Source organism: Penaeus vannamei, chromosome 25 (assembly GCF_042767895.1).
Source record: "Penaeus vannamei isolate JL-2024 chromosome 25, ASM4276789v1, whole genome shotgun sequence".
NCBI lineage: Eukaryota > Metazoa > Arthropoda > Malacostraca > Decapoda > Penaeidae > Penaeus > Penaeus vannamei.
Genome location: NC_091573.1, coordinates 10536267 through 10561266, shown reverse-complemented (window position 1 = coordinate 10561266; position 25000 = coordinate 10536267). Strand labels below are relative to the sequence as shown.

The following is a 25000-nucleotide window of genomic DNA, read 5'->3' as shown; positions in this document are numbered from 1 at the left end:
ATGTGAAAGGCGGCAAATCGATGCTCGCACCCCAAGTGAATACGGGAGCCCCAAGTCACATATAAGAAGGAAAGATTTCAGATCAGAGAGAGATTTCTCCCAAAGGACGCCCCAGACTGCCTACTTTGCCACAGGAGATGGTCTGTTAAATGTCTCTTGGATAACACCAGGAGCAAAAGAAGCTGCTAATATGGTCAGTTACTTTGACAGTTCCATTGTACATCCAACAACAAAAGCGATGTCGCCTCGCCAGACCTGAAAGGTGGCCCAATTCAAACAACCTGGACATAGTTGGGAAAGGGGGGATTTAGATTCGCAAGGCAAAGCAAGGAGTGAGTGTTCGGCTATGTTTCAGCCCCATCTTATCGAGGCTATTTTCTGCACCCCCCTCTCTCCGTCTCTCTCACTCCCCCCCTCTCTCTCTCACTCCCCCCTCTCTCTCACTCCCCCCTCTCTCTCACTCCCCCCTCTCTCTCTCACTCCCCTCTCACTCATTCCTTCACTCTCCCCCTCTCTCTCTCTCTCACTCGCCCCCTCTCTCTTTCTCTCTCTCTCACTCCCCCCCCTCTCTCTCTCTCTCACTCCCCCTCTCTCTCTCTCACTCAGCCCCTCTCTCACTCACTCAGCCCCTCTCTCTCTCTCTCACTCAGCCCCTCTCTCTCTCTCTCACTCACTCGCCTCTCTCTCTCTCTCTCACTCACTCAGCCCCTCTCTCTCTCTCTCACTCACTCAGCCCCCCTCTCTCTCTCTCTCTCTCACTCACTCAGCCCCTCTCTCTCTCTCTCACTCACTCAGCCCCTCTCTCTCTCTCTCTCTCTCTCACTCAGCCCCTCTCTCTCTCTCTCTCTCTCACTCACTCAGCCCCTCTCTCTCTCTCTCACTCACTCAGCCCCTCTCTCTCTCTCTCTCTCTCACTCAGCCCCTCTCTCTCTCACTCAGCCCCTCTCTCTCTCTCTCACTCACTCAGCCCCTCTCTCTCTCACTCAGCCCCTCTCTCTCTCTCTCTCTCTCACTCAGCCCCTCTCTCTCTCTCTCTCACTCAGCCCCTCTCTCTCTCTCTCTCACTCACTCACCTCCTCCCTCTCTCTCTCTCTCTCTCTCAGCCCCTCTCTCTCTCTCTCTCACTCACTCAGCCCCTCTCTCTCTCTCTCTCACTCACTCAGCCCCTCTCTCTCTCTCTCACTCACTCAGCCCCTCTCTCTCTCACTCACTCCACCCCTCTCTCTCTCACTCACTCACCTTTTCTCTCTCTCTCTCACTCACTCAGCCCCTCTCTCTCTCTCTCTCTCTCTCACTCACTCAGCCCCTCTCTCTCTCTCTCTCTCTCACTCACTCAGCCCCTCTCTCTCTCTCTCACTCACTCAGCCCCTCTCTCTCTCTCACTCACTCAGCCCCTCTCTCTCTCTCACTCACTCAGCCCCTCTCTCTCTCTCTCACTCAGCCCCTCTCTCTCTCTCTCACTCAGCCCCTCTCTCTCTCACTCACTCACTCAGCCCCTCTCTCTCTCTCTCTCACTCACTCAGCCCCTCTCTCTCTCTCTCACTCACTCATCCTCTCTCTCTCTCTCTCACTCACTCTCATCCTCTCTCTCTTCTCACTCACTCGGTCTCATCCTCTCTCTCTCACTCACTCAGCCTCCTCCTCTCTCTCTCTCACTCACTCAGTCTCATCCTCTCTCTCTCACTCACTCATCCCTTCTCTCTCTCACTCACTCAGCCCCTCTCTCTCTCACTCACTCAGCCCCTCTCTCTCTCACTCACTCCACCCCTCTCTGTCTCACTCACTCCACCCCTCTCTCTCTCACTCACTCCACCCCTCTCTCTCTCACTCACTCCCCCCCTCTCTCTCTCACTCACTCACCTCTCTCTCTCACTCACTCCCCTCTCTCTCTCTCACTCACTCCCCCCCTTCTCTCACTCACTCCCCCCCCCTCTCTCACTCACTCCCCCCCCCTCTCTCACTCACTCCCCCCCCCTCTCTCACTCACTCCCCCCCCCTCTCTCTCACTCACCCCCCCCTCTCTCTCTCTCTCTCACACGCACACACACACTGTGGGTAATATTTGTGGGTGTGAATAATGTATCGTCTCAAATAGCGCCTCTTGGGCTACCAAACATTAATAAATGGCTTTGGCCGCAAAACATCGAGGGGGATGGGGTGTAAAGGTTTAGGTATCGATTCCCTTGTTTTCCTTTTATTTCGTTTGGTGTCTCTCACGAACCACGACCTCCAGTCGCGCTCGTGAATCGCGAAGTACGGTCTGGTTGGGGTCAACTTGAGTGTGATGGGCCACTTGGCTCCGCCCCTTGCAATCATATACTTACAGAAAGTATTAATGTCTCTTATATCAGCATTAAGTTACTTTTGACATACACATTGATTTGAAGTGCATCGTCAGTCAACCTAATTTATATTATTTCCGAAACTGTTGGTTAAAATGAAGGATGCAAAATGAAAAGCAATGAATGTGTGCAGCGGTGCATTAATATACTGATAGTGGGGTATATAGGATGCAGGTGTTGCGAAACTCATACTTTAACATATCTTTTAGTATCAAATTATTTATTGAGACTTTAGACCTGGGCAGATTTTGCACTTCCCAGCAAAGCCCTTTCCCGATTCACGCTTACTCACACCCCGCGAAAGGCTGAGTCAAGCTTCACTTGACCCAAGGCTAAGGGGATATTCCCTTAGCCTTGACTATACGCCTTTATTTGTCGTTTCAGCGGCTGGTGTCCAACACCTTGTCGGTGTTTCCCCTCCAAACTATTCAAGAAACCCATTGCTTTCGAAATCCGTATTTTAGATATTAATTTCGTTATTTTGGCAATTAAATCATTGTAAACATCTGGAAATATAATGGCGTATGAACTAATGTCATATGTTCTTTTCCAAATAACATATCAAAAGTTTACCATTATCCAAATAGTGGATCCAGGTGATATAAGACAGAGAAGTCAGAGAGTAGCTGTTTAGCAGAGCCATATATTATGAATGAAGGATATTTCCGTCTGACGAATATTAATATGAATACAGGTCCAACAATGTTTAAGTTTTTTATATAGAAAATATGATGAGGAATTGAAATAAAACGTGATAATTCTCGAAATGATAAATTCTTTTTTGTACTTCGCCTGATTTCCGTACTTTCCCACCTCCTCACATTCGAACTATCTTAACTATGCCCTAGTTGTCTGAACGCGGGCCTCCTTTAAAGACAAGAGGAGCATGATCTCACCGAGCCCAGGACTTGCGAGGCGTCACCGCTTTTGTTGCTGGCTGTACAATTGTCAGTGCGTATATTACTCTTTATGAAGTTTGAAAGTGCGTTGTCTGCCGGCTTTTTCTTTTTTTTCTGGGAGGAGGTTCCTCCTATTCCTTACTACGTAAGTACCCTCCTATGGGTATTTTTGGAGATATAGCCTCCATGTCCTATGTCTCACTGCCTGGAAGGTGATCTGCTTGGAGAAACAGACCAAAAATCAGACGAAGTCCCAGCAGAAGTTGCCTGGACGAGGTGTGATCTGGATTGTGATTTGGTATCATCCTTATGTTGCTGCTTGTACTGGGTTGATTCAGCAATTTGTTTAATTGTATTAAATATGTAACTTTAATCTTATTAATGATTTAAGTTTCTTTTAGCGATGCAATTTCTTTATCCTTAGCCACAAGCTCTTGATGCATGTACGAAATGAGTTGTTAGTTGCTACCGAAGCTGGGGAGTATTGGGTTTGGTGGTTTAACTTTCAACTTTCCTCTTGGCTATACGGTAACTAACATTGTCATTATTTATACATATATTACATGTATCAGTAATTGTGCTTTATAGTTGGTAATTTGTGATTTGGCGGGCGCAAGTCGCCAGTGAGTCTGGAACGAGGCGGCAGAGGGTTGGAGAAGGGTGAGAGGCCAGTCAGACTGCCAACAAGCTTTTGAATGTACGTAGGTCTCGTGGTGTGCTGCCGCGTCGCTGGCCTAGTGTATGCTTCCATAAATAAAAGGAATCTACAATGCATAGCATTTCCCTGTAGCCTCGAACTATTTAGGCAGTATGGAGTAGTCTTTCGACAAGAAACTGATCCCGGAGTTTGACAGCAGTGGCAAGATGTCGGTAGTGGAATGGCTGGAAAGGTTAGAGCTGGTGTGCAAGCTTCGAGACATCGCTGATGTACCCAGCATGATCCCAATGCGCCTCACTGATGGAGCTTTCGCCGTGTACCTACAGCTTTCAGAGTCCCAAGCAAAGTAAGGAAGGCACTGTTGGCCACATTCCCTGTGGACCCCTATGTGGTTTATGAACAGTTTGTTAACCAGCAGTTGCAAAAAGGAACCCTGATATTTACCTGGCTGAATTGCGGCGTTTGCTGTCGCTGTTTGGCAGGGTGTCAGACCAGGCCATGGGATGGATTGCCGGAAGATGTCCACGGGGTAGTACTGGTGTTCGCACTCGGCAACGTATAAAATGCTACCGTTGTGGGGAATTATGACATTGTTTCTGTGTGTTCGGGAAACTAGTGCGGAGAGGTACCGACAGTTAATGAATGCAAAAGCACTCCTGTTGTGTTGTGGATGTTTGCGGAGTGCAGTGCCAAGTATTAGTGGACATAAGGTGCTTACAAAGTATTATTCACATTTCATGTTGTAAGAAGTGTGTTGGAGTGGGCGCCATGCAATTGAAACTTACCAGCGGCGCCTAGACAGGCGTGAATGTGTACATGACCACTACAGTACCCCTTGGTTACAAGTACATTCTTGGCTTGGATAACGTTGATGCGTCGAAGAATGTGTGGTTTGGCATGGAGGACAGACATATAGCGATGTATGTGGAAGCCGATGTAACGCTGGGAGTGGAGGAACTAGATTTCTTTGCATATTTTGACCCCATAACCAAGTGTTGGACTGCAGCCTGGAAGTGGTTGGAATGAAAAGAACCAACAGTATTGCGAAATGAGTTAGCGACATTATCAGTGCCCCTAGAGGCGAGGGACCTGTACAAAGAAGATCTATAAAGGTGGATTGATGATGGCTGGATGCTTCCATATGACGAGCATAAGTATGGCCCAGCAAAAGGATTGATTCCCTTTATGGCTGTGGTTCAATGGAACAAGAGGAAAGTGCAGCCCGTGTTGGATTTTAGGGAACAACATGTGAACTTTTCACGTTTATTGTAGATTCCAATGACTGTTCAGACAAGCTGCCTGAAAGGCACAGGCAAGGTGTGAATGTGTCGGTGGTTGACTTGGCCAAGGCCTACCTGTAGATCAGAGCCCAGGCGTGGCGTGGAGAAGAGATAATGAGGTGTGTGACACGCCGCATGAGTTGAGACGGGCGGTGTTGTTGCTGTGCAGCAAGCTAATGAGCCATTACCCTGTATGTGGGTGGGTGTGATTAGCGTCGGCCTTTATTAAGAGGAAAACAAATCAGGCCTGGGAGGGATGGGATGACGAAACCGATGAGGTTGGGAGGCTGCTACAGGAAGTTGTGGCTGGAGTGAAGAAGAATGACCCTGTGCGAGGTCGTTGGGTCGTCAGTGGCGAAGAGGCGAGGGTCTGGGTAGATGACAGTTCCTTGGCTCTTGGCGCTGAGGGAGAGAGGTTGGTGGCTACACTATGGAGGATACTAGCTAGCTCCTTAAGGATGACTCCAGTGACATCAACATACCAGAGCTGGACGCGGTCATCAAGGGTCTGAACCTGTTGTTGGCATGGACTTACTCCTCTGCATCGTTGGATTTCTGATGGGCTGTCGGGAAAAAGTAGGTTGAAGACCAAGGCCGCAAGCGAGATGCTCATCAGGACATATGTGGGGATGGTGTTGTCATTGGTTGAAGAGTATGGACTCCAGGTGACCATCATTCTCGTGCCCTTGAGCAGCAACCAAGCATCCTGGAGTGAAGCATACCCTGCATTTTGTGAGGAGGGTGGATCCAGCCATCACTAAGTGGCAGGTGCAGGTAGTAGTTACGAGTTGTGATGAGTGCAACTCAATCGATCCAGTTCCAGTGAAGTGATGGAAAGGGAGTCTAGGAATGGAGAGACTGGCAGAGAGTTGGTATGGACATATCTCATTGTGGTGGCCAAAATTTTCTGACTGACTGGGGCATCATGGTTCACCATTTGGCGCCAGCTTCGGTTGCAGACCATTAAGTGCGTCATAGGGCAGCTGGAGGCAGTGTTTTACGAGCGAGGAGCATCTGGAGTTACTGATCGACAATGATACCGCTTTTCGCAGAGTATGTGAAAAGGTGGTGCATGCATGTACGGTTGTTAGTTCACTTAAATGTGCTCTCAATACCTGTAGTACTGTCATGAGCTCCAGCTTATTAACCACAATCTTATTTGTATATGTATAATTGCATCGTAATGAGATATCCATTTTTTGCAGCTATTATAGTCGTTCATGTCCAACATTGACCTTTTCAGGTGTTTAACGCAAAAGTCAAGACCCAATCCGTCATTATTGGTAATTTAGTTTGTCCATTAGACCCTGGTTTTTCCTTGCTCTCAAGATTTTCAATTTCTTTCATTGTCCACAAGTCCCTGTGAAAGACTACTCCCTTGCATGTGCAGGTACTTAGACCAACAGGAATAGTTACTTCTACCGTAAAATCATGACTGCATCAGTTTGATTCCGTGATTAATCTGGGATTTGAATTGCACATTAAAGAGGCTACCATCTGTTTCCTTACAAATGAAAATTGACATCCATTTGAACATCAAGGACGTAGATAATGAAGTTAATGTTCAAAAGCAACTTATTTTTAGTTGCACACCTGATAAATACCCTGCCTCCTCTGGAGGGATTGCAAAAATTGGTTGCTTGCTCTCATTTATCATTGGTATGTGTGGGGCAGTGGGAACCTGGTTGCAGTCTCCAGTTCCACAGAGGGGTCAATTTAACGAGTCTGCAAGGGAAATCGGGTAAGTTCAGAAAGAGAGTGAGTGCATCCAAACGACACCTTTGACAACTGAGCATCCCGACCCAGGGGTCAAAATCTGGAAGGGTCTGGGTTTGAAGTGGGGTACTGACTACATCTGTAGTCTCGTGTCACCTGTAAAATCAAGAGTGCTGTAGGTACAGGTAAAGCACTAGAAAGTGTAGCAGTCTGCTAAAAGACTTACATTAGTAATTCAAAGTAATAACGAAGAAAAAGATCCATATATAATGGAGTGTGCCTTCCACAGGCACACTCCATTATTTATGACTTTTGATCCCATAGTGTTCCTAGGGGCAAGCTTGGTACTGCCCTCCCTTTGAGACTGGTGAGACTTGGGTAGCGGCGTGATATGTGGGACCAGCGGAATCACAACTACACAAATGGCAAATACCACCCATTCTATCACTACAAGCTACATGGAAAATATTACATATGAAATGCATTGTAAGATAACTACTCATAATAGTCTAATACTATGTTGTCTGCTTTTAACAAAGTATATGGCTTTTAGTAAATCTATAGGTTACCAGTATTCGTTGAATTGTTTCCAGTTCTCACTGAAAAGTTTAAATTTGATTGTGCAATATATCACCTTTTCTGAAAAGTATGACAATTATTTTTTCGTTCTGGCAAAAATGCATAAATAAAGCAACGGTAATAATTGGCCATGTCTCAAAAGGATATAGTTTAGCATGGTGGTGTTTATTATTTTGCATTTTTTAAATTTGTACATTCTTTGATTATGCCATATGTATGTCTCACTGTAATACTTTCCAAGATAGTCAAATATATCGTACACCATTTCTTTTCTTGCAGAGAATGATCAACAGAGAATGTGCAACCTCCTTCTCAACTTTGGTTATAAGTGTTGTGCTTGTAGGGGGCCTTGTTTGGCTCTCAATTGATTTGTTTGATGATTATCCTGGAGTTGCATTACCTTGGGATAAGCTTAATAGCGATACCACTACCAAAAAAACATTAGAATATGAGAGCACAACTGAATCAAGTATAACAGTTGAAGCAGGGAACACTACTGAAAGGGGTGAAGGAGGGAACACTACTGAAAGGGGTGAAGGAGGGAACACTACTGAAAGGGGTGAAGGAGGGAACACTACTGAAAGGGGTGAAGGAGGGAACACTACTGAAAGGGGTGAAGGAGGGAACACTACTGAAAGGGGTGAAGGAGGGAACACTACTGAAAGGGGTGAAGGAGGGAACACTACTGAAAGGGGTGAAGGAGGGAACACTACTGAAAGGGGTGAAGGAGGGAACACTACTGAAAGGGGTGAAGGAGGGAACACTACCGAAAGGGGTGAAGGAGGGAACACGACTGAAAGGGGTGAAGGAGGGAACACTACTGAAAGGGGTGAAGGAGGGAACACTACTGAAAGGGGTGAAGGAGGGAACACTACTGAAAGGGGTGAAGGAGGGAACACTACTGAAAGGGGTGAAGGAGGGAACACTACTGAAAGGGGTGAAGGAGGGAACACTACTGAAAGGGGTGAAGGAGGGAACACTACTGAAAGGGGCGAAGGAGGGAACACTACTGAAAGGGGTGAAGGAGGGAACACTACTGAAAGGGGTGAAGGAGGGAACACTACTGAAAGGGGTGAAGGAGGGAACACTACTGAAAGGGGTGAAGGAGGGAACACTACTGAAAGGGGTGAAGGAGGGAACACTACTGAAAGGGGTGAAGGAGGGAACACTACTGAAAGGGGTGAAGGAGGGAACACTACTGAAAGGGGTGAAGGAGGGGACACTACTGAAAGGGGTGAAGGAGGGAACACTTCTGAAAGGGGTGAAGGAGGGGACACTACTGAAAGGGGTGAAGGAGGGGACACTACTGAAAGGGGTGAAGGAGGGAACACTTCTGAAAGGGGTGAAGGAGGGGACACTACTGAAAGGGGTGAAGGAGGGGACACTACTGAAAGGGGTGAAGGAGGGGACACTTCTGAAAGGGGTGAAGGAGGGGACACTACTGAAAGGGGTGAAGGAGGGGACACTTCTGAAAGGGGTGAAGGAGGGGACACTACTGAAAGGGGTGAAGGAGGGGACACTACTGAAAGGGGTGAAGCAGGGGACACTACTGAAAGGGGTGAAGGAGGGAACACTACTGAAAGGGGTGAAGGAGGGAACACTACTGAAAGGGGTGAAGGAGGGGACACTACTGGAACAGTTGGAGCAGGGAACACTACTGGAACAGTTGGAGCAGGGAACACTACTAGAACAGTTGGAGCAGGGAACACTACTGGAACAGTTGGAGCAGGGAACACTACTGGAACAGTTGGAGCAGGGAACACTACTGGAACAGTTGGAGCAGGGAACACTACTGGAACAGTTGGAGCAGGGAACACTACTAGAACAGTTGGAGCAGGGAACACTACTAGAACAGTTGGAGCAGGGAGCACTTCTGGAACAGTTGGAGCAGGGAGCACTTCTGGAACAGTTGGAGCAGGGAGCACTTCTGGAACAGCTGGAGCAGGGAGCACTACTGGAACAGCTGGAGCAGGGAGCACTACTGGAACAGCTGGAGCAGGGAGCACTACTGGAACAGCTGGAGCAGGGAGCACTACTGGAACAGCTGGAGCAGGGAGCACTACTGGAACAGCTGGAGCAGGGAGCACTACTGGAACAGCTGGAGCCGGGAGCACTACTGGAACAGCTGGAGCCGGGAGCACTACTGGAACAGCTGGAGCCGGGAGCACTACTGGAACAGCTGGAGCCGGGAGCACTACTGGAACAGCTGGAGCCGGGAGCACTACTGGAACAGCTGGAGCCGGGAGCACTACTGGAACAGCTGGAGCAGGGAGCACTACTGGAACAGCTGGAGCAGGGAACACTTCTGGAACAGCTGGAGCAGGGAACACTTCTGGAACAGCTGGAGCAGGGAGCACTACTGGAACAGCTGGAGCAGGGAGCACTACTGGAACAGCTGGAACAGGGAGCACTACTGGAACAGCTGGAGCAGGGAACACTTCTGGAACAGCTGGAGCAGGGAGCACTTCTGGAACAGCTGGAACAGGGAGCACTTCTGGAACAGTTGGAGCAGGAAGCACTTCTGGAACAGTTGGAGCAGGGAACACTTCTGGAATAGCTGGAGCAGGGAACACTTCTGGAACAGTTGGAGCAGGGAGCACTTCTGGAACAGCTGGAGCAGGGAGCACTACTGAAAGGGGTAAAGCAGGGAACGAGTTGAAGTAACCATTTGAAGCAGAGAGAGAGACTTGTTCACGTTCAGGGTATAACAGAAAAGTTAGCTTTGCGCAATGCTGAAGCAGATCCTTCGTCCGCGGCTGTAGACGGGGCGGAACCAAGCCTTTTGTGTAAAGTCATAGACCGAGCCAAACCTGTTGTGTGAAACTGTATAAAGGTTTGAAACCATTAGTCAAGAGGCTGAAGCTGCATTTGGAACAAGTACAACTTGAGCAGGATCATGAATGTAGTACTCTCTAAGTTAACATTTTATGCATTTAGCCATTTCATAAAATTATAAAACAATAAGATTGATATGTTTAACCTTGAATTTATAAAAGTAGAATTAAGTATATAATTAATGTAATCATATTAGTCCTAAGCAAAATTGTGGCTTGATTTCTAAAAAGAACAGTGAATAGTGTTTTGTATATATATATATACACATATATGGTATTGTTTTAAAAGGACTACCTTTCAAAATTCCATTAGTCAAAAATAGACTTAATTTATCATTAGTTTCAGAAAAACCGATGTACACAAATTTTATTTCCTGGTGGGATACAAACACCCAATTCCTTGTTCGTTTGTGTGGGTGCTTAGGATACAAACTGAGGCCTAATGCAGGTCACCTACATTATACCTTAGCCCTCGGCTCTACTAAACTTGCAGAGCCTTTTCTTTACCTTCCCCTCCCCCGAAAAAAAACTATTCTTAGTGAGCTTAGGAGACATTGATTGAGGCCCAATGTAGGGAACTCCCCTAACTTAGACCTCGGTTCTTGTCTTACCTAATTTTGCATGGTCTTTTCTCCCACTTCCCTTCACCCTTCTGTTCATTTCCTATGGTGTGAGCTGTACTGAGATGAAAAGCTGGCTTTGTCAGTCATGAATGGCCTTCGAGAACCATGGGCACGGTAACCCCTTGTTTAACCGCCTTGCCCTTATTCTGTATGGAAACTCTAGGGGGTAGACGGTTTCTTTTCCCCACTTCAGGCTCACCATAAATAATGATTTCTCATCCTTGTTAGGGGTATCAGGTCTTGCTCCCTCATCAACTAGCCTTTCTAAATTTGTTTCATTAGTTTTCTCTTTACTCCAGTCACTGTTACTAATATTCTCTCTCCGATGTTTATTGACAACTTCCCATTCTCAACACCATTTACTGCATAGTCTTTTGCATTGTCTACCTCCTCCCATATTACTATTCTTATTGTCCTCCTCATAGTACTACCTCACTCCACACCACAAACCATTTTCTTCCTGTTCTGCTTCCACCTCTGCAAACCTTTTGAGTATTCTCTTTGGCTCAGACAAGTGGGACTGAATCTTTGTGATTTCCCCCTACAGCCCCTTACTCTTGGTATCCTTTTCCAACACTGCCTCCAAAAACAAGTAGGTAGAGTTTCCTTTAGCAGCCGTTCCAATCGTTCACACCTTACCACGGTTACATCTGTCTCAAGCTTGTACACTATTTACTCTGACCTCAGTGGCAAACTTATTACTGTCAAACCTCACTTGATATTTGTACTGGAATGGTTTCCATCTATTTACGACAAGAACTGGCCAAACTGCGAAAACGACCTACTTGCCTGCCTTGTTGACTACGATACATTGGCAGCACAGTGCTACAATATTGCCCCAGAGGCCAGTGGAAGTCCTACACCCAAATCAAACATCTCACTAGGGGAGCTTAGGAGACGGAGACTGAGGCCCAAGGTAGGGGATCACCCTACTCTGGACCTCAGCCATTCTCTCTACTAATTTTGAATGGTCTTTTCTTCCCTTTCCTTCTCTTCATTCCCTTTTGTGCACATCCTGAAGTGTGAGGGCCATGCTGAAAAGATATAAGGCTGACTTTGGTTAGTCCTGAATGGCCTTCGTTCTCCGTTTGCTTTTCTCTTTACAATTTTCACTACCAGACATACCTACAATTTTTGACGCCTACTATATTTTTTCCTAATTTCAAACTCATTTCACCCTTTTTGCAGTGCTGTATCGGCTTTCCTTTCCTGGGGGCTTCCTCTCCAAGTCGCACCTTGTTGCTATATTTTGAATACACTGCTAATGATCTTAGATGTTGATGTAGCAGAAATTGTTTCAACAAATGAAATAAATATAAATTGCGTGGTTATAAGTAGGAAATACCTGCCTCGCATTCGTACCTCATGTCATGCTCCAACCCAAACCACTTCCTGGCCTATATTCCATCGTAGGATCTGGTTCTGCTACCACTGGAAAAGTTTTCTACGATCATGATAATCTAATGCTCATACGGGAACTGCCTCTCGAGTGAACAGGACCTAAGGGACTTTAGGCCTTTTTTCCGGTGCCAAAAGGTGTAGTACTACAGATTCCCATGACTCCGCCCCTATTTATGGGGGCGGAGTCATATATATAAGCAACTGCACCTGGCTGATAAGCGCGCGGAGCACCTCTACCCGTTCTAAAACGAAGAAAATGGGAAGTTCAAAGTTGATGCTGCACTATATGGTGCAATATTAGTATCTTTGATGATGTTAATAAGGATATTGCACTAGGTACTAGTTTGAAAGTACGTGCACGCGCTCGTGTATGTGTGTGCATATATGCATATATACATACAGAAATGTGTATATATACATACATACCTATATATACAGTATACACATACATATTTAAACACGTGTATACACACATGCATATATATATACATATATGCATTTATGTATGTATATGTATTTATATACATATATGCAGAAATGTATTAAAAATATACACTATTACCACATATAATAATATAGAGTTTAAGGTTTATATGCTTTCGTATTAATAGGGCAACGGCAAAGAAGAGCGAGGTTCAGATTTATCTTTCGTGTGTACATTTTTATGCGATATGTCATGTAAGGCTTGTTACTGTTTTTTCTTATATCATTTATGCTTTAATCTTGGGCAATATTCAGGCCTCCAAAAGTGTTCCATGACGAATAATATACGGGGAAGTATTTCAGGTTTTATTTACAGAATGTGTTCGAATGGTCAAAAGAATATTATGAAAACTTATATTAGGTTTTACATACTCATTTTACTTACTATGTATATATAATTTAATATGCTGGCGTAAACTTATATCTTTTGAATTGTTGATATCAATCAATAAACAGTGTCATTTTCAAAATATTTAAAGAGGTGTGACCTTCGAAACCATTGTCGATGGACGAATGAAGAAGTATGATGGGAGGCGCTTAGGGCCCGCGCATTTTCAACTGATTTCGATAGTTTTCCGTCGTTTGATTTATCATTTGAAGATGTTGATAACTAACAACTTGTATTTATTGTTATTTCCTAATGTTACATCAGTAAACCAGTGATTTGTTAATTGATACAATTCAAAAACAAAATCAGATTCGTCAACTCGAGTACAATTCCTAGGAATGGGGGTGGAGCCGCATCTGTGGTAACAGCGTAGAAGCATCGGCAGTTGCTGTCGCGATCGGCCCGGAGAAGTGTCGCAAATGAAAAAAAACGACACCCTCTAGTGTAGTTAGACAGTTTCTTGGCACCGGAAAAAAGGCCTTTGTACATATTTTTCTGAGCACCAACTTGTAGCTTCTCGTCGATTTTCCTGTTGGTGGTCCTTTTCGCAGTATGCAGTATCGTCAAAAATCTAATACAGTGCCAAGCCAGATAGATAAGACTTGGAAGAATTTATTCCTTTCAGCCATTTTATTCCCGAATCCCTTGCCTATTGTTGTCGTGGGGGGGGGGGGGAGGCGGGGCTTAGGATACGAGAACCGGGACCCAATGCGGGGATTTCCCCTGCCTTGGGCCTCAGCCCTTGACTCAGCTAATTTCGCACGGTCTTTTCTCCCTCCTGCTCTTTCATTTCCGTCCCTCCTCTAGCCCCTTCTACTATCCACTTCTTAAGGTGTAAGAGCCGTGCTAAAAGGATGAAAGCCTGACTTTGTGCCGGTCCTGAACGCCCTGAAGGAAACATGGGCACGGTATTCCCCCGTTTTAGTTGTTTATCCCTTACCCCTCAAGGGGACCCTGAGGGGTGGACGGCAAGGAATATTGAAGGGAGGTAGCGTCATCCACATTGAGCTCTATGGTAACACTTAACGGAATATTATTTTTTCCTGTTTGTTTAGTAAGCTTCATTATATTAATAAAAGATCCCCATGCTCAAACAAAAGTGTGGATTTTTCGTTGCACTGATAATGAGTAATAAAAAATAAAAGACAATTCGCAGTTAGAAATTATGTCTATGTACTGATTGTCTAGCTATGACGCCACTCGGGAGACGTCATAGCTGCACCCTATTTTGACATATGACATGGATATGCATATATATATATATATATATATATATATATATATATATATATATATATATATATATATATAATGTATATGCATATATATATACATATCTATATGCATTTGATATGGACATATCTGTATGCATTTGATATGGACATATCTATTTAATAACCATATTAGAGGCAACGAGGCTTGCTTCTTCATCAAATAGCCCCATCAATTCAAACTCTCCCGGCTCCCCGACCCCAGGTTCTCCTTTGACCACAACTCTGAACAATACAACTACGACCCACCCCTCAAAGCCTACTAGTGAATTATCCATCCAAGTCGAGACTCCTACTCTTCCAACTTCCTCAACTTCATCGCCTCAACCCCCACTACCTTCATTAATCACCTCATCTTCCCTTATTACTACCTTAGTCATTCTCTCCTTAATACTACCTCCCTCAACAATACTCTCTCTTCCACATGTCCCCGTCCTTCTATCCTCCATAACTCTACAAATATCTTAAATTCTCTATATAGACCAGCCAAATGGAACCGATTTTTTGAGATCCCCCTACAGCTCCTTACTCAGGCAACACTCTTCTCTTCCAACAATGTCTCCAAAAGCAAGTGGGCAGAGTCCTCTTCCGTACCTGGGCCGATCGTTCCCGTCTCGTTAGATACATCTGAAGCTGAAGATTTAGCATTATCAAATCTTAGCTTGCAACCCCATCCCAGCAGAACATCCCAACTCTTAATACTTGCACTGGAAATGTCTCCATCTCCCCAGCAAGCTGCCCTATGGATATCGATTGGTCAGATTGCGGAGAATACTTACTTGGCTACCTCAAAGACCATGATGTGATATTAGTACAGTGCTATTCGATTCCATTTATCGAAAGAAACTCGTCAACATTGCCAACATTACTTTCCATACACATAACCTTCCCTTTTGTATCTACATTAGTGGACAATTCCTCCCTGTTCAATCATACCAACCTCCCCATCAATGACAAAACTGTTGGCGCTTTGAACATCCTGCCAAACACTGCCGTTCCACAGACCGATGCCCCCTCTGTGGCCAACCTGGTCATAACCGATCAAACTGCTCTATCACACTTACAGGTTTGAGTCTGAGGTAGCAACACTCAGATACAAACCTGATCTAACTCTACAGGAAGCACATCAACAAGGTCTCTCTCATTCTCCCTTCTCTAATGCTTGTTCTACCCGTCCCCTTCCAACCCAGGATGTTCCTACACCCTCCCCTACACCTACTTACTTCCCCACTTCCACTTTTACCTCCTACCTTCCTTGGTCAAATTCTTTTACCACTCTAAATCCAGACACTCCAACCTCAACTACAACCCCAACACCGTCCCCTCTCCCTCTCTAGTGACCTGTGACATTGACGAAGTGACCGTAGAGCACGCAAATACTTTATTGCGTGCATACATTTCTCATGTTTTTATTCTCATATTTATACATAAGATATATCTTGTTTATACTCAAAATGTTCCTTAGAAAAGGCTTATTATGAATTACTATGAATGTAACCACTTTTACTATTGATATTCAAATGTTTTGTTTCTATAGTAGTCTGTCATCGATCTGCATTCTTTGGTTTGTAAAATCACCCAGTTTATGTGCGCCATACCCTTCTTCTTTCTTCATGAAATGATCATGTGAACCGATGTTTCTAAATTTGTGTTCATTCTAATTTTTTTTATGTTTCCCATTGTGAATTATTTAAAAACGAACTTTGTTCATGGCAATTCCTGTGCCATAGCGACAGACCGCTCGCCCTTGCGGGCTTGGCAGGACGCACTCCTCCTTGGGCGTCCCTGCCTTGCCCCTCTGTACCACATACTCTACCCCCGCAGAAATAAAGATTAAATTTGCGACGTTTAACTCCACCGCCACCTTCAAGCTTTACTGCTTCAGCCAGCTACCACATACCAAGAAGTGGGGGATCATCCACCTCCACTATATTACACCCTCTCTGAACTACTCGCAGTAGAAAGATTAAACGTTCCACCCCTTCTACCACACACTCACCTCCACCTACCTTTACCTTTCCTCAGACACCAGTCTCCCCTACCCCTCCTTATAAGAAAACCTTTGTCTCACAAGACTCTCCAACCAACTCCATTGCAGAAACTATGGAAGATATTCAAAGCTATATGTTATATACTGCCGATATCCATCCTCCTATTCCCTCCCAGCACAACCTATCCCCTTCGAGTCCGTCTACTACCGATATCCATCCTCCCGACACCCATCCTCTTCCTACTCATATTCCCCTTACACCCCTCCCTCCTACTCCCTCCTAACACAACCAATCCCCTTCAACTCCAACTACACGTACATTCTCCCTCCTTCCATCCCCTTTATCATTTTCACTCCCTCCTGGATACACACGTGAATCCCTTATGTAATTCCCTTACCTGGACCCACCATAGCCCATCCACACCTCAACTCCTTTATCCATCTTTAACCTTCTAAGATTACTCTAGATAGTTGACGCATAACAACAATCACCCTTCACCCCTCCTTTCCTATAGTGCTATATGACCTTGGATGTCTAGCACATTTATTTTCCTTTTTAACTATTAACTACCAACCATCAGTTATTTAAGACACTTGAAGCAAGCAATTAGGATTTTTTGGGGGGGCATTTAATTGTCCACATGTACTGTATAGTAATATGAATAGGGAAGACCTGTTCAGTGTTTGATTTAATTACTTTGTTAATTACATTCACGATAATAATTATGAGAGAGAGAGAAGAGAAGAGGTTGAGGGGCTGGCGCCGGAGGTTTTGGCGTGGCGAGCTTGTCCTCTGTCTCTCTGTCCTTTCTCTGTCTACCGTCCTTATACTGACTTCCGTGACCCACGCTTGGCTTGGGTTATTTTCAGAAATAGGCGGTCAACATAGCGATCGCGTGGCTTTGCGGTAACATGGACTATATACTGACCATGCTGGATATGCATGCTATAAAGAGGGAGAGTGCAAGAGAAGGAGAGAGGGAGAATGCGAGAACAGGAGAGAGGGAGAGTGCGAGAGCGGGAGAGAGGGAGAGTGCGAGAACGGGAGAGAGGGAGAGTGCGAGAACGGGAGAGAGGGAGAGTGCGAGAACGGGAGAGAGGGAGAGTGCGAGAACGGGAGAGAGGAAGAATGCAAGAGAAGAGCGGGAGAGAGGGAGAGTGCGAGAGCGGGAGAGAGGGCGAATACGAGAACGGGAGAGAGGGAGAGTGCGAGAACGGGAGAGAGGGAGAGTGCGAGAACGGGAGAGAGGGAGAGTGCGAGAACGGGAGAGAGGGAGAGTGCGAGAACGGGAGAGAGGGAGAGTGCGAGAACGGGAGAGAGTGAGAGTGCGAGAACGGGAGAGAAGGAGAGTGCGAGGACGGGAGAGAGGAAGAGTGCAAGAGAAGAAGAGCGGGAGAGAGGGGGAGTGCGAGAGAGGGAGAGGGGGCGAGAGCGAGATAGGGAGAGTGCAAGAGAGGAAAAGGATAAAAAAAAAAGGGGGAAAAGAAAGAGGAGGGAGAGGGGAAAAGGAGCGAGAGAGAGAGAGAGAGGGGAGCAGGAAAATGGGCAGAAAAAGAGAGAGAGGGGGAGGGGGAAATTTTACATCTTGTTATCTGTCCTTGAGAAAGAACATGTAACGCCATCACCCGTAAAGTAGACTGTATTGCATCGTGTTATTCCCCTTGGGTGAATAGAAATGTTCTCATTTTCTTGTGTGTATTTTTTTTTTTTTTTGGTGGTGGTGGTCGACCTTCGTGAACATTTTTTAACGCGAATCAGACATGTTCCGCTTTAAAATCAGTAGTGTCTTGCCAACCAAATTATAACTATTGATTAGTATGGCACAAATTGAATGCTTCATTTCAGTCATGTATAAACTACTTTAGTTACAACCTGATGTCTATATTTTTTGCTGTATATCATTTCAGCAGTCGGTTAGGAACCAAATATCTATTATCATCCAATATCAGTATTTTAAACAGCCTTAAGAATTTGAGTATATCGAGTCAGGTACGTAACCAGGAGCCACGAACACGAAAATCACAGGGGAATGCTTCTGATTTTTTTTTTTTTCTGTAACTGAACATTTTTATGACCTCCTTCTCTCTCTAGTACACATTAGTGGGTGCACCACTGCATGTAACTCTTTTAACAATACTTCGGTGTATATTATTAACATTATCTAAAATTACAGGAAGTGACCCTCAGACAAACGAACTTGGCTCGCCGTCTTTAGAGTCATCAGCGATACATAAAATAGTTATGTTACCCCTTGAAATATTTTTGTTTTTCGCAGGTAGATGGCGCGAGGTCAACAGCACCCATGCCTATTCTCCAAACACCCCTTTCTTTACGCATTTCGTGGACATATGTGCTCCCATGAAGGACTCTATATAAACGTGTAATAATATCACTTATTTTCAGTGGTGTAGACACGAAGTAGAAGACTGGAGAAAGAGAACGATAAGTGCTATTAGAGAGAAAAATGCTGTTTGTTTACATACACCGCCAGGTAGGAATCATTTGATAAATATATCTCAGAGTGTCCTTCACTTCCATTTCTAAAATATATTTTTATATGAGATACAAGTTGCAAGTATATACATTTTGTGTGTGTGTGTGTGTGTGTGTGTGTGTGTGTGTGTGTGTGTGTGTGTGTGTGTGTGTGTGTGTGTGTGTGTGTGTGCGCGTGTTGCGTGTTGCGTGTAGACATGCCTCTTATCTCTCCTCTCCCTCTTTCACACTGATCTCTCCCTCCTCCTCTCCCTCTTTCACACTGATCTCTCCCTCCTCCTCTCCCTCTTTCACACTGATCTCTCCCTCCTCCTCTCCCTCTTTCACACTCCTCTCACCCTCCTCCTCTCCCTCTTTCACACTGATCTCACCCTCCTCCTCTCCCTCTTTCACACTGATCCCATCCTCCTCCTCTCCCTCTTTCACACTCCTCTCTCCCTCTTTCACACTCCTCTCTCCCTCCTCCTCTCCCTCTTTCACACTCCTCTCTCCCTCCACCTCTCCCTCTTTCACACTGATCTCTCCCTCCTCCTCCCCCTCTTTCACACTGATCTCTCCCTCCTCCTCTCCCTCTTTCACACTGATCTCTCCCTCCTCCTCTCCCTCTTTCACACTGATCTCACCCTCCTCCTCTCCCTCTTTCACACTGATCTCACCCTCCTCATCTCCCTCTTTCACACTGATCTCACCCTCCTCCTCTCCCTCTTTCACACTCCTCTCACCCTCCTCCTCTCCCTCTTTCACACTGATCTCTCCCTCCTCCTCTCCCTCTTTCACACTGATCTCTCCCTCCTCCTCTCCCTCTTTCACACTCCTCTCTCCCTCCTCCTCTCCCTCTTTCACACTGATCTCTCCCTCCTCCTCTCCCTCTTTCACACTGATCTCTCCCTCCTCCTCTCCCTCTTTCACACTGATCTCTCCCTCCTCCTCTCCCTCTTTCACACTGATCTCATCCTCCTCCTCTCCCTCTTTCACACTGATCTCTCCCGTCTCCTCTCCCTCTTTCACACTGATCTCATCCTCCTCCTCTCCCTCTTTCACACTGATCTCTCCCTCCTCCTCTCCCTCTTTCACACTCCTCTCACCCTCCTCCTCTTTCTCTTTCACACTGATCTAACCCTCCTCCTCTCCCTCTTTCACACTCCTCTCACCCTCCTCCTCTCCCTCTTTCACACTCCTCTCTCCCTCCTCCTCTCCCTCTTTCACACTCCTCTCTCCCTCCTCCTCTCCCTCTTTCACACTGATCTCATCCTCCTCCTCTCCCTCTTTCACACTGATCTCTCCCTCCTCCTCTCCCTCTTTCACACTGATCTCTCCCTCCTCCTCTCCCTCTTTCACACTGATCTCTCCCTCTTCCTCTCCCTCTTTCACACTGATCTCTCCCTCCTCCTCTCCCTCTTTCACACTGATCTCACCCTCCTCATCTCCCTCTTTCACACTCCTCTCACCCACCTCCTCTCCCTCTTTCACACTCCTCTCTCCCTCCTCCTCTCCCTCTTTCACACTGATCTCTCCCTCCTCTCCCTCTTTCACACTGATCTCTCCCTCCTCTCCCTCTTTCACACTGATCTCTCTCCCTCCTCCTCTCCCTCTTTCACACTGATCTCTCCCTCCTCCTCTCCCTCTTTCACACTCCTCCTCTCCCTCTTTCACACTCCTCCTCTCCCTCTTTCACACTCCTCTCTCCCTCCTCCTCTCCCTCTTTCACACTCCTCTCTCCCTCCTCCTCTCCCTCTTTCACACTGATCTCTCCCTCCTCCTCTCCCTCTTTCACACTGATCTCTCCCTCCTACTCTCCCTCTTTCACACTGATCTCTCCCTCCTCCTCTCCTTCTTTCACACTGATCTCTCCCTCCTCCTCTCCTTCTTTCACACTGATCTCTCCCTCCTCCTCTCCCTCTTTCACACTCCTCCTCTCCCTCTTCCTCTCCCTCTTTCACACTCCTCTCACCCTCCTTCTCTCCCTCTTTCACACTCCTCTCTCCCTCCTCCTCTCCCTCTTTCACACTTATCTCTCCCTCCTCCTCTCCCTCTTTCACACTGATCTCTCCCTCCTCCTCCCCCTCTTTCACACTCCTCTCTCCCTCCTCCTCTCCCTCTTTCACACTCCTCTCTCCCTCCTCCTCTCCCTCTTTCACACTGATCTCTCTCCCTCCTCCTCTCCCTCTTTCACACTCCTCTCACCCTCCTACTCTCTCTCTTTCACACTCCTCCTCTCCCTCTTCCTCTCCCTCTTTCACACTCCTATCTCCCTCCTCCTCTCCCTCTTTCACACTGATCTCACCCTCCTCCTCTCCCTCTTTCACACTCCTCTCTCCCTCCTCCTCTCCCTCTTTCACACTCCTCTCTCCCTCCTCCTCTCCCTCTTTCACACTGATCTCTCTCCCTCCTCCTCTCCCTCTTTCACACTGATCTCTCCCTCCTCCTCTCCCTCTTTCACACTGATCTCATCCTCCTCCTCTCCCTCTTTCACACTGATCTCTCCCTCCTCCTCTCCCTCTTTCACACTGATCTCTCCCTCCTCCTCTCCCTCTTTCACACTCCTCTCACCCTCCTCCTCTCCCTCTTTCACACTCCTCTCTCCCTCCTCCTCTCCCTCTTTCACACTCCTCTCTCCCTCCTCCTCTCCCTCTTTCACACTGATCTCTCTCCCTCCTCCTCTCCCTCTTTCACACTCCTCCTCTCCCTCTTTCACACTGATCTCTCTCCCTCCTCCTCTCCCTCTTTCACACTCCTCTCTCCCTCCTCCTCTCCCTCTTTCACACTGATCTCTCCCTCCTCCTCTCCCTCTTTCACACTCCTCTCTCCCTCCTCCTCTCCCTCTTTCACACTCCTCTCTCCCTCCTCCTCTCCCTCTTTCACACTGATCTCTCACCCTCCTCCTCTCCCTCTTTCACACTCCTCTCTCCCTCCTCCTCTCCCTCTTTCACACTGATCTCATCCTCCTCCTCTCCCTCTTTCACACTGATCTCATCCTCCTCCTCTCCCTCTTTCACACTGATCTCTCCCTCCTCCTCTCCTTCTTTCACACTGATCTCTCCCTCCTCCTCTCCCTCTTTCACACTCCTCCTCTCCCTCTTTCACACTCCTCTCACCCTCCTACTCTCTCTCTTTCACACTCCTCCTCTCCCTCTTTCACACTCCTCTCTCCCTCCTCCTCTCCCTCTTTCACACTCCTCTCTCCCTCCTCCTCTCCCTCTTTCACACTGATCTCTCCCTCCTCCTCTCCCTCTTTCACACTCCTCTCTCCCTCCTCCTCTCCCTCTTTCACACTGATCTCTCCCTCCTCCTCTCCTTCTTTCACACTGATCTCTCCCTCCTCCTCTCCCTCTTTCACACTGATCTCATCCTCCTCCTCTCCCTCTTTCACACTGATCTCTCCCTCCTCCTCTCCCTCTTTCACACTGATCTCATCATCATCCTCTCCCTCTTTCACACTGATCTCTCCCTCCTCCTCTCCCTCTTTCACACTGATCTCTCCCTCCTCCTCTCCCTCTTTCACACTGATCTCTCCCTCCTCCTCTCCCTCTTTCACACTGATCTCATCCTCCTCCTCTCCCTCTTTCACACTGATCTAACCCTCCTCCTCTCCCTCTTTCACACTGATCTCACCCTCCTCCTCTCCCTCTTTCACACTGATCTCTCCCTCCTCCTCTCCCTCTTTCACACTGATCTCTCCCTCCTCCTCTCCCTCTTTAACACTGATCTCTCCCTCCTCCTCTCCCTCTTTCACACTGATCTCTCCCTCCTCCTCTCCCTCTTTCACACTGATCTCATCCTCCTCCTCTCCCTCTTTCACACTGATCTCCCCCTCCTCCTCTCCCTCTTTCACACTGATCTCTCCCTCTTTCACACTCCCCCTCTCCCTCCTCCTCTCCCTCTTTCACACTGATCTCTCTCTCCTTCTCTCCATCTTTCACACTGATCTCTCTCCGGCCTTCTCTCCCTCTTTCACACTGATCTCTCTCCCTCCTCCTCTCCCTCTTTCACACTCCTCTCGCCCTCCTACTCTCCCTCTTTCACACTCCTCCTCTCCCTCTTCCTCTCCCTCTTTCACACTCCTCTCTCCCTCCTCCTCTCCCTCTTTCACACTGATCTCTCCCTCCTTCTCTCCCTCTTTCACACTGATCTCTCTCCCTCCTTCTCTCCCTCTTTCACACTGATCTCTCTCCCTCCTCCTCTCCCTCTTTCACACTGATCTCTCTCCCTCCTCCTCTCCCTCTTTCACACTCCTCTCGCCCTCCTACTCTCCCTCTTTCACACTCCTCCTCTCCCTCTTCCTCTCCCTCTTTCACACTCCTCTCTCCCTCCTCCTCTCCCTCTTTCACACTGATCTCTCTCCCTCCTCCTCTCCCTCTTTCACACTCCTCCTCTCCCTCTTTCACACTCCTCTCTCCCTCCTCCTCTCCCTCTTTCACACTGATCTCTCCTTCCTCCTCTCCCTCTTTCACACTGATCTCTCCCTCCTCCTCTCCCTCTTTCACACTGATCTCTCCCTCCTCCTCTCCCTCTTTCACACTGATCTCTCCCTCCTCCTCTCCCTCTTTCACACTGATCTCTCCCTCCTCCTCTCCCTCTTTCACACTCCTCTCTCCCTCCTTCTCTCCCTCTTTCACACTGATCTCTCTCCCTCCTCCTCTCCCTCTTTCACACTGATCTCTCCCTCCTCCTCCCCCTCTTTCACACTGATCTCTCCCTCCTCCTCTCCCTCTTTCACACTCCTCTCTCCCTCCTCCTCTCCCTCTTTCACGCTGATCTCTCTCCCTCCTCCTCTCCCTCTTTCACACTCCTCTCTCCCTCCTCCTCTCCCTCTTTCACACTGATCTCTCACCCTCCTCCTCTCCCTCTTTCACACTCCTCTCACCCTCCTCCTCTCCCTCTTTCACACTCCTCTCTCCCTCCTCCTCTCCCTCTTTCACACTCCTCTCTCCCTCCTCCTCTCCCTCTTTCACACTCCTCTCTCCCTCCTCCTCTCCCTCTTTCACGCTGATCTCACCCTCTCCTCCCCCTCTTTCACACTGATCTCTCCCTCCTCCTCTCCCTCTTTCACACTGATCTCTCCCTCCTCCTCTCCCTCTTTCACACTGATCTCTCCCTCCTCCTCTCCCTCTTTCACACTGATCTCTCCCTCCTCCTCTCCCTCTTTCACACTGATCTCTCCCTCCTCCTCTCCCTCTTCACACTGATCTCTCCCTCTTCCTCTCCTCTTTCACGCTGCTCTCTCCCTCCTCCTCTCCCTCTTTCACACTGATCTCTCCCTCCTCCTCTCCCTCTTTCACACTGATCTCTCCCTCCTCCTCTCCCTCTTTCACACTGATCTCTCCCTCCTCCTCTCCCTCTTTCACACTGATCTCTCCCTCCTCCTCTCCCTCTTTCACACTGATCTCTCCTTTCACACTGATCTCTCCCTCCTCCTCTCCCTCTGTCACGCTGATCTCACCCTCCTCCTCCCCCTCTTTCACACTCCTCTCTCCCTCCTCCTCTCCCTCTTTCACACTCCTCTCTCCCTCCTCCTCTCCTTCTTTCACGCTGATCTCACCCTCTCCTCCCCCTCTTTCAAACTGATCTCTCCCTCCTCCTCCCCCTCTTTCACACTGATCTCTCCCTCCTCCTCCCCCTCTTTCACACTCCTCTCTCCCTCCTCCTCCCCCTCTTTCACACTCCTCTCTCCCTCCTCCTCTCCCTCTTTCACGCTGATCTCACCCTCTCCTCTTTCGCAGTGCTGTAACCCCGTGGCGGTGACCTTCATCTTCTGCCTGTTGACGATTGCCGCGGTGTGCGTAGCGCTCAGATACTACCTGGATTGGGTCCCCATAAACCTTCCGATGACAACCAAAACGGTTGTAACAGAAACGATGGTTGTAACAAAAACGACGGTTGTAACAGAAACGACGGTTGAAATGTGGCCAGAAATATTGACTAAGTTTCCAGATTGGTCTGAGAAATATCGCACAGATACTAAAAGCCTGTATCAGTAGGAAAGTCAGCTGAGCAACCGGAGTACCAATATGTAATACTGACTTGAAATGTCAACAGAAAAAG

At 47.4% G+C, this 25000-nt stretch overlaps 1 protein-coding gene across 5 annotated transcripts in view; it reads left to right on the top strand.

Moving 5' to 3' along the window:
* LOC138866458 (uncharacterized PE-PGRS family protein PE_PGRS54-like) overlaps positions 1-25000 on the top strand; it is a 29534-nt gene that overhangs the window by 4359 nt on the left and 175 nt on the right. For 3 of the 5 annotated variants that reach the window (XM_070139108.1, XM_070139110.1, XM_070139109.1), the window contains exon 2: positions 7754-10438. In XM_070139108.1, coding sequence (XP_069995209.1) covers positions 7757-10138 — 2382 coding nt within the window. In that variant the 5' untranslated portion in view covers positions 7754-7756 and the 3' untranslated portion in view covers positions 10139-10438. Of the gene's footprint in view, positions 1-7753; positions 10439-18868; positions 18957-24678 lie in introns of those variants that run through there. The other 2 variants (XR_011399580.1, XR_011399581.1) reach the window with 1 other exon arrangement.